The sequence below is a fragment of the Podarcis melisellensis genome (genome assembly GCF_964234715.1).
Source record: "Podarcis melisellensis genome assembly, chromosome: 2".
In the NCBI taxonomy this organism is placed as follows: Eukaryota; Metazoa; Chordata; class Lepidosauria; order Squamata; family Lacertidae; genus Podarcis; species Podarcis melisellensis.
The window spans coordinates 74796081-74808938 of NC_138529.1; the positions used below are offsets into that span (position 1 = coordinate 74796081).

At 41.2% G+C, this 12858-nt stretch overlaps 1 protein-coding gene across 2 annotated transcripts in view; it reads left to right on the top strand.

Annotated features, from left to right (window-relative positions):
* The first annotated feature begins 664 nt into the window (after nucleotides 1-664).
* IPPK (inositol-pentakisphosphate 2-kinase) overlaps nucleotides 665-12858 on the top strand; it is a 31538-nt gene continuing 19344 nt past the window's right edge. The window contains exons 1-4 of one of the 2 annotated variants that reach the window (XM_081901210.1): nucleotides 665-1559; nucleotides 9250-9297; nucleotides 10671-10766; nucleotides 12094-12160. In XM_081901210.1, the coding sequence (XP_081757336.1) occupies nucleotides 1479-1559; nucleotides 9250-9297; nucleotides 10671-10766; nucleotides 12094-12160 (292 nt within the window). In that variant the 5' untranslated portion in view covers nucleotides 665-1478. Of the gene's footprint in view, nucleotides 1560-9249; nucleotides 9298-10670; nucleotides 10767-12093; nucleotides 12161-12858 lie in introns of those variants that run through there. The other variant, XM_081901211.1, reaches the window with a different exon arrangement.

Genomic DNA, 12858 nt, shown 5'->3' on the forward strand with positions numbered 1-12858 from the left:
TTTTTAAAAAAAATCCCCTATGGAAAGCCTCAATGCTGAAGGAAAACTAGGAATATAGAGAGCTGCCTCATACAAAGTCAGAGCATTGGTTCATCTAGCTCAGTAGTGTTCACATTAGCACAACAGGGAGGGGGCTGTGGCAGAACCTTTCTCCTAAATAGTAGTCTTTCATTTACAGAGTGTTTATGCAAAAATGTTCTTCACTTCTGCAGTGCAGGAACTGCAGCCTGAATCGATAACAGTCCACTCTGCCACCTCAAAATCCTGTGACGCCATTGTTGTATGTATGCAACAGCCATCACAGCTGGGGAAAAGATCTCACTTAAGGCATCATAGCATTGCTGCTGGAGTCAACAATATTGATAGACCAAATTTCTGATTTTGCCTAAGGCTGCTTAATATGCTCCTAAATGCTGTAAGCCAGGACTGCAAGAAGCTGCCCTACACCTGAGTCAGAAACATTGTCCATCTAGCTGAGTACTATCTTACCCTGACCAGCAGCAGCTGAAACATGGTTTCAACCAGGTCTTTCACAGCCCTACCTGGAGGGTACCAAACTGCCGTGTGAGGGCAGGGGCCTCTGAAATGTGGGCTGGAAGCCTTTTAAATATGCAAATGACTAAATAATTATTTTAACTAGTATGCAACTGGATATTTTAATTTCGTTTTAAACATGTTATTACATACTCCAAGCCTCCAGGGTAGGGGGCAGAAGATATATTTAAATAAATGAATACAATAGCGAGCAGACTCCTGTCTACCTCCGATGCTAATCAAAGCCAGGGTCTGTCGTACAATCCTAAGATGTAGGCCATGTGGTTAAAATTATATATATAAGAGGCGACCATTTTGCAATCAATTCCTGAAGTCGGTTTAGAAGGGACGGCGGCCTCTGAACAAACCGCCAAAACCAGCTTGCCGCCGCTCTTCCTTATCATATCACACACGCACACCTATGAACCGCGAAAGGCTCCTGCGCATGCCCAGGGTCTTCCCGGTCAAGGGTGACGAACCTCTTTCTTCCCGAACTTGCCAGAAATAAAGATGGCGCTTGCTACAGCCGTAGCCTTGCGGGAAGAATAGGAGCTGAGGCTGATGCCCCCATTAAATAGGGCCGGTTAAGGAAGTCCCGCCCCCCATACAAACCTATACAGTATATTATTTTCTCGGGTGGGTGACCTCCGCGTGCCCCAAGGCGGAAGGTGGAACTTCCTGTTCCGATCCGGGCGAGGACGCTAGTGTGGGCTGGGAAACAACCAGGTGGTCGGCTTCGTTGAGCGCGTTGTCCGGAGAGGCTGCGCCTCATCGCTGTGTAGGGACTTGTGGGCGGGAGGCCGCGCGCGCAGTGGGACGGGGTGAAAACGGAGGCCGGAGCTGAGGGAGAAGAAGCGGCGAGAAGCAGCAGGAGGAGGAGGCGACGACGACGACCGCCCGCTCGCCTTGCCGGAAACCAAAACGGAGGGGCCATTGGCTGGGGGATGGAAGCGGAGAAAATGGATGAGAATGAATGGCGATACCACGGGGAAGGCAACAAGAGCCTCGTCGTCTCCCACAGACAGGTAAAAAAGAAAAAAAGGCGCCGGCCGCCTCTTGCCTGCGCGCGCCTGAGGTTAGCTGCCAACCGCTCTCCTGAGTCTCGTGCTTAACGGTTCGGGCTTTTTTCTTCCTTTTTTGAAAAACAAAAACCCAGCCCCCCCTTCAGTTCCCCCGCCTTCCACCCTTAACGGAAATTTTGTCCGGTCAGTTAGAGGGGGGGGCGGGGAAGGAGGGAACTGAAGGCCCGTCAGTTCCTCCCGCTTCACCTCTTCAGGGCTCCCTCCGCTGCTCCCCGCTTCCCTTGCCTCGGAAGAGGTGCCCGGGGGAGGCGGGGAGGGGAGGGAGGACACCCGCCGGGAAAGCTCGCCTTTCTCCTTCATCAGCGGGTGAGCAAAGTGGTCCAACAGCCTCTCCTCCTCCTCTCGCTCCCCTCAGAAGCATAACGGTAAAATCAGACATTCTCCGTGACACTTTTTTTTTTGGGGGGGGCGTGGGGGACATAAAACATTTTATACCGCTTTCGTTAAGCTAACAGACTTTGAAAGAAGTTGGTATCTTAAAGTATAACAACAAAAAACTGTGTAGAGACAACGAACTCTAATCGCAGTTGATCAGCAAATCAGATCTTAGGTTTTTTTGTGGGGAGGGGAGTAAGTTTTGGAAACTCATGTACTGTATAGGTAAACTCACTGTGTACATGAAAGATATGTAGCTGAAGGCTCCATCCCTGCCAAAATGGGTGCCATCCCCAATTTGTGTGCCAGAGAAGCATCGTTTTTATTGGATGCCCTTGGTCCTTAATCACACTGTGTGTTGCGTTGTGATAATTCAAGCTGAGTGACTTTCTTTTTCAGTGCTGAAAAGGGCTTGGGGGAGGAGAAAGAGTATTAAAAGCAAGTTATCTTAAAGCTGACTGGAAAGGGCCTGAGTCATGGTTGTGGAGCAGCTCTTACACCTCCGACAAAATAAGTGGGGGAAATGGCTATGATGTCCTGGGAGGAAGGCTATTCACTGCACCATGGCAGGAGGAAAAATTCCAAAATGGTGCAAGTCACTATTTAAAAGTGCTGGTGTGTTTCACACAAATGTCTTCTTTCTTCACACATCAAATGTAGTACATTTTATGAAATGGCAGACTTGTTTTCTAGGAAGGTGTAATCTAATGAAAGCTCTGTGCTAATTGAGATTTTTTTCGTTGTGTTTCATCTATTGATTCCCTCCTCCTCCAGTGACAGCTAATGCAATATAGACCAGGAGACTCATATTAGAATCCGTGCTCAACCACAAAGCTTGCTCTCAGCCTAACTTAACCTCACAAGGTGGTTATGAGGATAATATGTGAAGGGGGTATGTGCTTCTTGGAGTGAAATAAAAATGTACATGTGATTATTAATATTATAGCATTATGGTACCTTTTTTGGGACCAACCAAGAATGTCACAAAAACATGACAGACTTTCAAATTCTCCAGAACCTTTCCTCAGGCAAAATTTTGCACAAAGCAGGGGAAAGGGTGATGAGGAAGAGGAAGCAACTTGAAAGAAATTAGGCTGATACAGCCATGAGGTTAGTTTATAGACTTGGTTTCAAGATTAATATTGCAGGATGAAAATGTCCCTCACATGTGCTGCTGTGATATATATACTTAGGGTTCTGGGAAAAAGAAGCAATGGCTGCTTTCCATCTCTGATAAATTGAAGTCTGACTTGTAACTTCAGGTTGATAAATAAGAATCTAAGCATCCTTTGTCTCCCATTATTTGGCACAACCATAACCATCTGTTTTAGTGCTCCTAAAAGAAAGTTGAATGATGCTGTTGCTCACTTGATACTGAAAATATATGGTGTGTACTGGGTTTTAGGGGAGGGGTAGTACCTCCCCTCATCATGCTTCTTTGGAGTAGTTTGTTCACCTTTGGTCCCCACCCTGCACTCAGCTCTCACCAGTGACTCCTAGATGCTGCCAGCTCAGCATGCAACAGCAGCCATACCCAAGGAAACGGCTTTGACTAGTTGGCTAAACCAGGTGAGGGTAGCTAATGGATCTCAAAATCTTGGTGACTTAGGAACGTCTCCTGTATGTAGACACTTTCCAGCAGATTGAGTGGATGAAACCAATAGCGGGCCCAATGGCCAAGAAGGTGGTTTCTGCATGTGCTGTAGAGGGAAGTGAGGGACAGATGGGGCTCATCAACATGGGAAGGTATCCCATCTAGGAGAAGGAAAACTGATCCTAAATTTCCTCTGCCTTGAGGGATATCTTCTGGAGAAGAAATCTGGAGTGGAGTGCTTAAGGCGATTAGATTGTGCCTTGTACACCTTCTGGCAACTCTTGCAGCCAAGCTGTTGTCAAACATATTGTTCTGCTTTCCTTTGGACCACATCATTATGCCGAGAGGGGAGTATTGTTGTCTGGGCAGCCCAGGATTTCCATACACACTGTCCAGGCTTGCGCCCCAAGGTCACGCTGGTGCTGCTACAGCAGCGTTTTGACTTTACCCCCAGAGGTGTACCCCATTGTCTCTTGAAACAGACAGATGCCAACAACTGAATATATTTACCTGCCTGTTAAAGAATTAGAAATGTGACTTGTGCAAGTAATTAATCCCTGAAACATGGGTCTAGTGCAAATGTAACTCTGCCCAGTTGCCTAATCCCTGCCTCATCTCTTTATCTTTCAAAGCTAATTGTGGTTAGCATTACAACTAAATTGGCATTTTCAATTTTAATTATTGTCAACAAATCAGTTAATTTTTTTGAAATCATGGTTGCAAACTGTGGTTTGGGTATACTGTGGTTAGTATTAGCTTTATTGTAGATGTAATGCTCATCATAGTTTGTTAAAAAAACAAAGGAGGGGAAATACCTGCATGAGAGGAGATAAATTCATGTGCCGGCATCAGGGTTGGGGAACCTTTGGTCCATGGGCCTAATTTGGCTTCCCAAGCCTGCCCACTTGGTCCATGAGGCAGTTTTGGCCAAGCCATGTTTCCCCTATGCCTGGCATGTTTGATATCAGATGTGGGGCTTGGACTAAAGGGGCTGATGCCTGCAAAGCCCTTTGTGCAGTGCCTCTGAGTAACTATTTTAGTTATTTTTTTGCTCCTCCATTGGCAGGGTTAGAAAAAAGGAAACAGGTGTGTGAAGAATTGTATATTTGCACGGTATTCCGTGAAATATTCTATCCCTTGCTGATCCTGTTCTTCTTCTCTTTGTAACAGAGCTTGAATATGCACACAGAAAAGGTCTGAGCAGGTTCTGCTGCTTTTTCCTTTTGTGCACAAAGTTTATTGATCTGCCCAGTGCTGTTCTCACCCAAGTCTCCGTGTATATAATATGCTGAGCTAGTTTTGGTGCAGTTCTTGATGTTCAGCACAGTTGCATCTCTCTGTTCCCAGCATTTGGATAAGCTGAAGAAACTAGTTACTAGGATATGAGGCTCGTATCTTTCTGTGATGCCAAGATACTTGCATGTGATACCTAAATACAGTTGGATCTTCAGTTAACCAAAGTAATAGCAACAGGGCTGAAAATATACTAGTTTGTGGTAGCTTAGCATAACCAAATGCATGTTCACGCATAATGGTGCATATGTGTGTCCTTGTCAATTTCAGCATCAGTTGAACAGCAGTGTGTGTACTAAAATCTGACATACAACAGGACATTTGGAGTAGTAAGGCATTCAGTAATTATTGTGTTTGGAAATAATGCTAAGCCATGAAGTTCAGTTTGTGCAACTCTGCTGTACAGACAAGTTTTCAGTGTCGAAGGTAGAACTTGGGGCTTGTTATCAGCTTCCTGAACATGTTTTGTTTAGGAGAAATAAAGTGTGAATGCTGTATTTACAGCCTATCACAGAAAGTACTTAGGCACTTCCCTTAAGCAACTGGTTACATAAATATTGTGGGAACTGTGGGATGCTTGCTGGAACATGCGTAAGACTGCATGTAAGGACTTATAACACAGCTACTTCCACAACATGGTTAATATAATCACAATAAGCAGTTGGTATTTATTTTTGACTAGTGAACTCATGATAAAACTGAAGTAGCTCAGTTCCCTTGTGTTGACCAACAAATATTTTCCCTTGACCAACAAATATTTCCTCCCGCACCTTAATTGCCTGACAGAACAATGGGACTTGCAAAAGCATTATTGTATTCCTTTTTGGAAAATGATGTTTTTGATCTGGAGCTGGGGTTTCATATTAGAGGAGTTGCACAGTTTTCTTAATCCAGTTATATTCACATGTTTCCAATACATTGTTAGACACAGAATTCAATTGTTAAATCTGTCTTTTTCAAAAGCAGGTCACACTAAATCTCAGAAAGAAATCTTCCTTTCACTGTTGAAAATAGATGTTCACTTAATTTATAGTATTGTGACTATATGGTAGCTACAGCTTTATGACAAACTCCTGTTTACTTCAATAATTTGAAAAATCCTTTTTTAGTAAGATGAACCTACGGAAAATGTGAGGCACGTGCTAGTAGGCTTACAATAATAGAAATATTCAGGCAAGCATTTTACTTCCATGTAAGCAAATATGCAAGGGAGAGTTTCGGTGTTCTGCCAAGCCCTGCCCCCCTCAGTACATCACTTTCTCCCTGTTTACAGCCTTGCTTGTGGAGGGCTGTAATCATGTTGAAAGTTATACAGATTTTTTTTACTTGATCAGTGTCATTGTAACCACATATAATGTAGAAGCAACTGATACTAATCTTATTAAAATCTTGAGTCTGTTGTTAAATTATAAATTATTTTTAAGATCCAAATTGCCCTGTAGTGCTACATAGTACTAGTCAGAGCCCAATACCATTCATTAAATGCTCATTTTTGCCTTTGTTATTTTGGAAACAAGGACAGTATAATAAACTAAGTTTCCCCAGAGACCATATTAATGAATTAAGAAGCAACTTCACTTCTTGTTAAGAGACAATTTGATGCTAAATGGGCACCAGAGCTTGAATATATAAACTACTTTAATTGCTTTTACCCAATGTCTAGGCTTGCTGATTAAATGTTCACAGAACAGGTGGTCTTGAGCATTGCCAGAATTAGTGTTCCCAAGTTAAGGACAAATTCTTCTTGTTGCTTAAAGCTAAATTAACACTCCCTTTTATTTTAAGGGGTGCTGCAGTAGAAATGAGTATGAGGGATGTATGCTGTGAAGTCTGCTTTGAAATTTCCAAGGGAGCAACACCATGTGCCTCACTGTAATAGTTCTCCTATACACAAATAGAACATTTTGAAGAGAGGGCTTCATTACATATGCAGATGTTGAGAAACACAAATTGAAGTAGTAGTCTTATTGGTCAAGAATATTATCCATTTGTTTGCATCTCTACGATGCGGTGGAAAAACCCATTTCAAACGTGGTCATCAGAAGTACCAACATCATGTCCTCTCTCCCACACCACCAGAATGATTAGTTCTATAAAAACCAAGCTCAACTGATCATGTTTTGTATTGCATTCTTGGCACAATGTTAGCCTGAACAAAAGCAAGGGAACAATACACGCAGCCCTGCTGGTTTGAATAAAATCTGGATTATCAGCAGTATGGTAAACATTTTAACTGTAGCTGACCACAGATGTGGCTTTTGAAAATCATCCTATTTGGCTGTAAGAAACAGAAGAATTTACTGGAATCTAGTTCTGTTATTAAAAAGTTCATTTGCTGTGTATTTTATTCTTGTACGTTTCAGAGTAAATAAGAAAGCAAGTTAGAAAAATAGTTTAAACATAAAAATTCTTGAAAAACATGGAATATCAGCAGAATGTTACTTAGTTGTACAACTTTAAATCTTAGGTTTGTTTTGTTTTTTTAAAAAAACTTGATTTGATTTCAAGCCTGGCAAATTCAGTGCCATGTTACTGTAAACAAAGTGAGGAAATCTTTGCTTCCTGTAGCTTTCAAGGAAGTATTGCACATACACCAGCAAAGGACATAAGGTAAATGAGTTTGAAATAACAAAATTCACTTCTAGTGCCTATTTGTGAAATATTTCTATAAGAGCATTTAGTTGGTTTCCGTAACAGCTGATAAACTGTAAGTTTATGAATAGTTGTGTTTACTGTGTCTTCTTAAGGAGAAAAGCTGTAAAATAGATGTGCATGCAATCTCTGTTGCTATAAAGCATAGAGGGATACATTATTTCTAAAATACCACTTATGGACTAAAATAAATGTATTTTGTATTAAAGTAATATACTCGAGGCTCCTAATATAAGCCGAGGCTCCTAATTTTAGGACAAAAAACTGGGAAAACTTATTGACTTGAGTATAAGCCGGTTCACCACACCACAAACCTGGTGGTGACGGTAGCGGAGTAGGAAGAACAAGCGGCCCGAAAAGGCTGCTTTTGGGTTGCTCATTCCACCGCTGCCGACAGTGGAAAACGCGGAGGAGGAGGAATGAGCAGCTGCTTGTCCCTCCGCCGCCTCCTCTGCCACTTGCAAGAGCAGGCATAGGAGCCTGGTTGGGAGAGGCGCAGCCTGCCCTCCTGTGCCTGCCCTCGTCCCTCTGCAGGTGCCCCCCTCACTCGAGTATAAGCCGAGGCAGGCTTTTTCATCATAAAAAATATGCTGAAAAAGTCGGCTTATAAATAATAGCTGTCTGAAACACAGGCAGTTATAAAACTTTCTCTTACAACTGTTTAGATATTTCTTTTTTTGGTCTTCAGGCTAAATACATTTACCCCATGTACAGATTTTCATATTTTTATTGATTCTAGGATAGTTGTTTCTGTTTTCTTGTACTGAAGACAGGGGAGATGTTGAACTTAATCAAGGCAGGCACATTCTGGTTTTTGAGACAGTTTTTAACATCTGCTCATATTTGCTGTGTAGCAATATTTGCAGAAAATAACTTCTAGGGCCTACCTGATCTCAAACCTATCATAGGGAAGATCTATCCTTGTGGCTAGGGGAAAAGGAATGGCAAACTACAAAGATTCCAGGGAAAGTGCATTCAAAAGAAAGAGAATACAGCAGGTCTTTAGGAGCAGGAGCCCTGTGATTCCTGTTGCCTGGTATCCAAACAACTCATTTATCACTGACTTCACTCAATGGTTAAAATATCTAAGAAACAGGAGCAGCCAGATTGGCTTATTTCACAGAAATTGCTACAAATACCTGCACATTTTGCTTTATAAATTTCTTTCTTGGCCTGCTAGACACTTTAAAAAAAATTAAATGAAAGTTTATAGTCTAGGGCCTCTGGCTAGAGCACCAGTGAAGGCCTTTGTGGGTAGCAGGTTGACAGTTCCCAATCTAAATGGACTGCTGATCTGATTCAGTAAAATTAATTGATATGTTTTGTTTGTCACCTGTCAATGCATTGATAACTAAATAAAGAATGCACAGAATACTGAGCAAATGTATGCTTGCTTCCCCTAAAAGCAGGGGCACTGCTAAGTACTTAAAGGATTCAGAAATAGGCTTACAACACAAATTTGCAAATTAAGATAGTGGATGGCTGGGATCTTATGGGCACTACACTTTGCATTGAGCCTAGCTGCCATGTAAACAAAATAAAAAACTAAAAAGGTAAAAAAGTGCAGGAATCCTGAGCCCTGCCACATACAACAGTGCCCCTGCTTAATAGATAAAGTGGTTTACTTGTGCAAATTATTTTACTGCAATGGGTTGGTACAGCTTGTTTTCCAAATTACAAATCTATATTAATTCACTCATTTTTTAAATTAAATTTCAGCGTTGTGTGGTACTACGTTTTTTGAAGTTTCCTCCAAATCGAGACAAGGTGAGACCATTATCATTTGTTGTTCCCTTTTATCCTTCTTGTTTCCCACCAAAGAAATTTCAGCTAGTTCTATTTAAAAAGGAGAATTAATTTTCATTCCCACTTTCTGTGAGCTCAAGGAGGCCTCAGCATTATTTTTTTAAAAAACCAACAGCAGCTTGATTAAAACATTATCTGAGATCTGAGGATTTGCAATCCTTTGATTAGCTGGGCTTTTAACCAATTAGTAGATTGAGATATTGCCAGATCTTGATAAACGTGCTTTTGATGATCTTCAATGAAAAGCACTGTAGAATAGTAACTATTCATATGAATTATTTCATTGTACTAAGCAAAAATGGCTCCAGTAGAAGAAACAAAGTCAATGCATATTAGTATTGCAGAAGACTTGGGATTTTAGAACACAGCTTGATAATCGGTTAAATCCCCCTGTGGAGAAGTGTCTTTGCTAACCGGATTTTGAAAATCAAGTTTTGCATATGGGAGCAGTAGTAGAAAAACTTGCTGCTTATAATGGCTTGATTCTCATGTCACATTAACCCATGGTTTAAAAATATGGTTTGATATGAACATGCAGCATGCTGTTTTATGTTGTAAACCTCCCTATGATCTTTGGATGAGGGGTGGTATATAAATTTAATAAATAATAATAAATAATGCTTGAGTCCACTGCTAAAAAGCCGTCATTGTGGGTTTCTCCAACTTCTGCTATTGCCACTCCACAGGAACAAAGCCAGTATATGGCTTGTCGTGACAAAGGCCTGGCTGAAGGCATGGCCCGGCTGCAGCTTGCCCCTCTTTAGCTGCCGGAGCTCAGCCACATGGCATTGATGAGCGGGCCTGTAGTGAGGACACCTGGTTGCGCCCCTTCAGAATTTTGTGCCCGGAGCAATTGCCCCTATGGCCTTGCCATGCCACCGCGTACAGCAAGAAGATTTAAGCAAAGTGTCACTTGTATTTAAATTCATTTCTGACTAATATGACATGTGAACCAGACCATTTTGTTTGGTAGTTTATGGTGGGTGTTGTGGAGTTTGCAAATTTGAAGTACAGTGGTAGCTCGGGTTACATACACTTCAGGTTACAGACTCTGCTAACCCAGAAATAGTACCTTGGGTTAAGAACTTTGCTTCAGGATGAGAACAGAAATTGTGCTCTGGCGGCGTGGCGGCAGTGGGAAGCCCCATTAGCTAAAGTGGTGCTTCAGGTTAAGAACAGTTTCAGGTTAAGAACGGACCTCCGGAACAAATTAAGTTCTTAACCCGAGGTACCACTGTAATCTTTCTCAGAGGTTGTTTCTAAGTGGATTTAACTGTTATCTAGTAATGCTGCATAATCTGTGTTTCAACAGCAATTTGTAATTTGTTTTTTAGACACCAGAAGAAATCTTTCAACATCTTCAGAACATAGTATACTTTGGCAAACACATAATGAAGCAGTTTTTTGGGGAGAAGTATGTTCACCATGGGGTAACTATTATTTCTTGTTTCATTTAGTGTTTTTCCTACTGTTGTGTTTTTGTTAACATCTGTAGCCAAGCTGGTTGGTTTGGTTTTTGTATGAAGGAATATTGCATTAAATCTCCATATTTAACCTGCTTTTAGATTGCTCATATAGAACATAGAGCAGTGGACAAAATGTCTATTATGTATCTCTAAGATTAGTTGTGCTCGCCTTTGCAGCATAGACTGAGTTGTAGAGTAGCAGTAGGAGTGTGTGTAGGTTTCCTGCGACTATTGAATGTTCAAACTTAATTCTGCTACTGAAATTTTAAAATACCCTAATTCTGATAGGTTATCCTTCAGTTGAGTGAGGAATGCAGTAAATATTTACTCCTTTTTTAAAAAGGTCTATATTTGAAGGAAAAGAGCCCCCTCTCCGATTAGCATGATGCTACCTTTGTATCAGGTTTCTGTTTCTTCCAAGGAGAACTATTCTCTGATGTGTATGTTCTTAATCTCTTTAATTTTTTTGTATTGTCTGATTCCCAGGGCTCCTTTTATGAAAAAGGGCAGGATGAATGGATAGTTACAAAGCTGACCTATCAGAAAAACTGCTCTACTCTTACAGGGCCATTTTCTGTGCTTCAATATCAATTGATCAAAAAATTTAAAACTGTTCTGGTTGATTGCTGCTTAGATATAAAAGAGAAAATACCACTTAAATATTTAAATATACTACTTAAATATTAAATATTCAGCAATAACCTGAATATTCCTAAGAAGTGCATATTGCTTAAGATCGGAGTCTCCTTTGAGTTCAGTGGAAAGCCTAATCAGCCTTGTCTCTTCAAGGAAAGGTGATGGAGCGCTGGGGACTTTCCACTTAATTTATTCTCCTGAATTTCAGCTGGAGTGTTTAATGCTAATGATTAATGACTTAAGGGCTGTTTGTTCCTGAATGATAAACTTAAAATGTGAAGACATTTTTTCAGTCACTGCTGTGGCTACAGAAGTGCTTAGGAGAGGGAAAAGATGTAATCATGCTTGGCACATAGTGATAAATGGGACGAACTGTTAATGTAAATATGAGTACTTCTTACTAGGAATGTGACATAACTTGAACACCGGTTTTTCCCATTTGTTACAATTACGGTTTTATAAGAAGAGTTGGGCAAGATTGCCGGACAACACTATTTTCCCCCACTATAGGAATATCATGTAAATTTTTGTCTATTTTTATTCCACCTTTCTACCTAAAGGATCCTCAAAGTGACTCTGTTTCAAGTCAGTGCTCTTTCACTTTGTTGCAACTGTGCAATTCATTGTGTAAAATAATGTTTCCTTTTTTCTTTAGGAGGTTGTGCAGCTGTCTTTGGACTTTCTGAAACAGCTTTGTTTAAAGATCCAGTCAGAGAGGCCAGGTAAGGAATTAAAATAATGGCATGACTACTTGCATAAAAATATGGAGTGTGCCTTATCTGAAGTCTGCTTTAAAAAAAATACAGAATTGCAATATGTGTCACACACGTCAGTCAGTATTGGAAATGCTTTCTTGGTTGCCTGAGAGAATTGAATTGCCTCCCAAGTGAGCAGGCAAGAGAGCCATGTGTGCACCCTCTGCAATTTTGGGGTTGGTGTGTGAGAGTTTTTACTTTTCCCATTTCCTGAAAGGCAAAAAGGGGCTGTTATGTGACCTTATTTCTGGAGGCAGAGTATAGGGGTTGCTTTTTTGAACACCCTCCCTCCTTGGAGACAGAGAAACATCTTTGTGCACTGCTCCGGAATGGAGCACCGGAATTCTGAAGACTACTGCTGACTGTGATTCTCTTTGCTGGAAGAGAAGTGTGAGGAGAAAATGTCTGCCTCCAAAAGTGAGACATATTCTGGCTAGATCGATTCCTCCAGTTATTTTTTTCCAAGTATGTGAGCCCTTTGTTTTCATTTGAGTCTTTATTATGCACCTGGGGCATAAATGAAATTTGGATGGATTCTGCCCACCTGATTCTCATATTGTCTACTAGTTTCATCTTGTCCAAGGATTTTTGTTAGGGGGCAAAACAGCTGTCCCCCCTCCCCGAATCACCCTACAAAAATGATTTTTCCCCTTCTGTGAAATTAA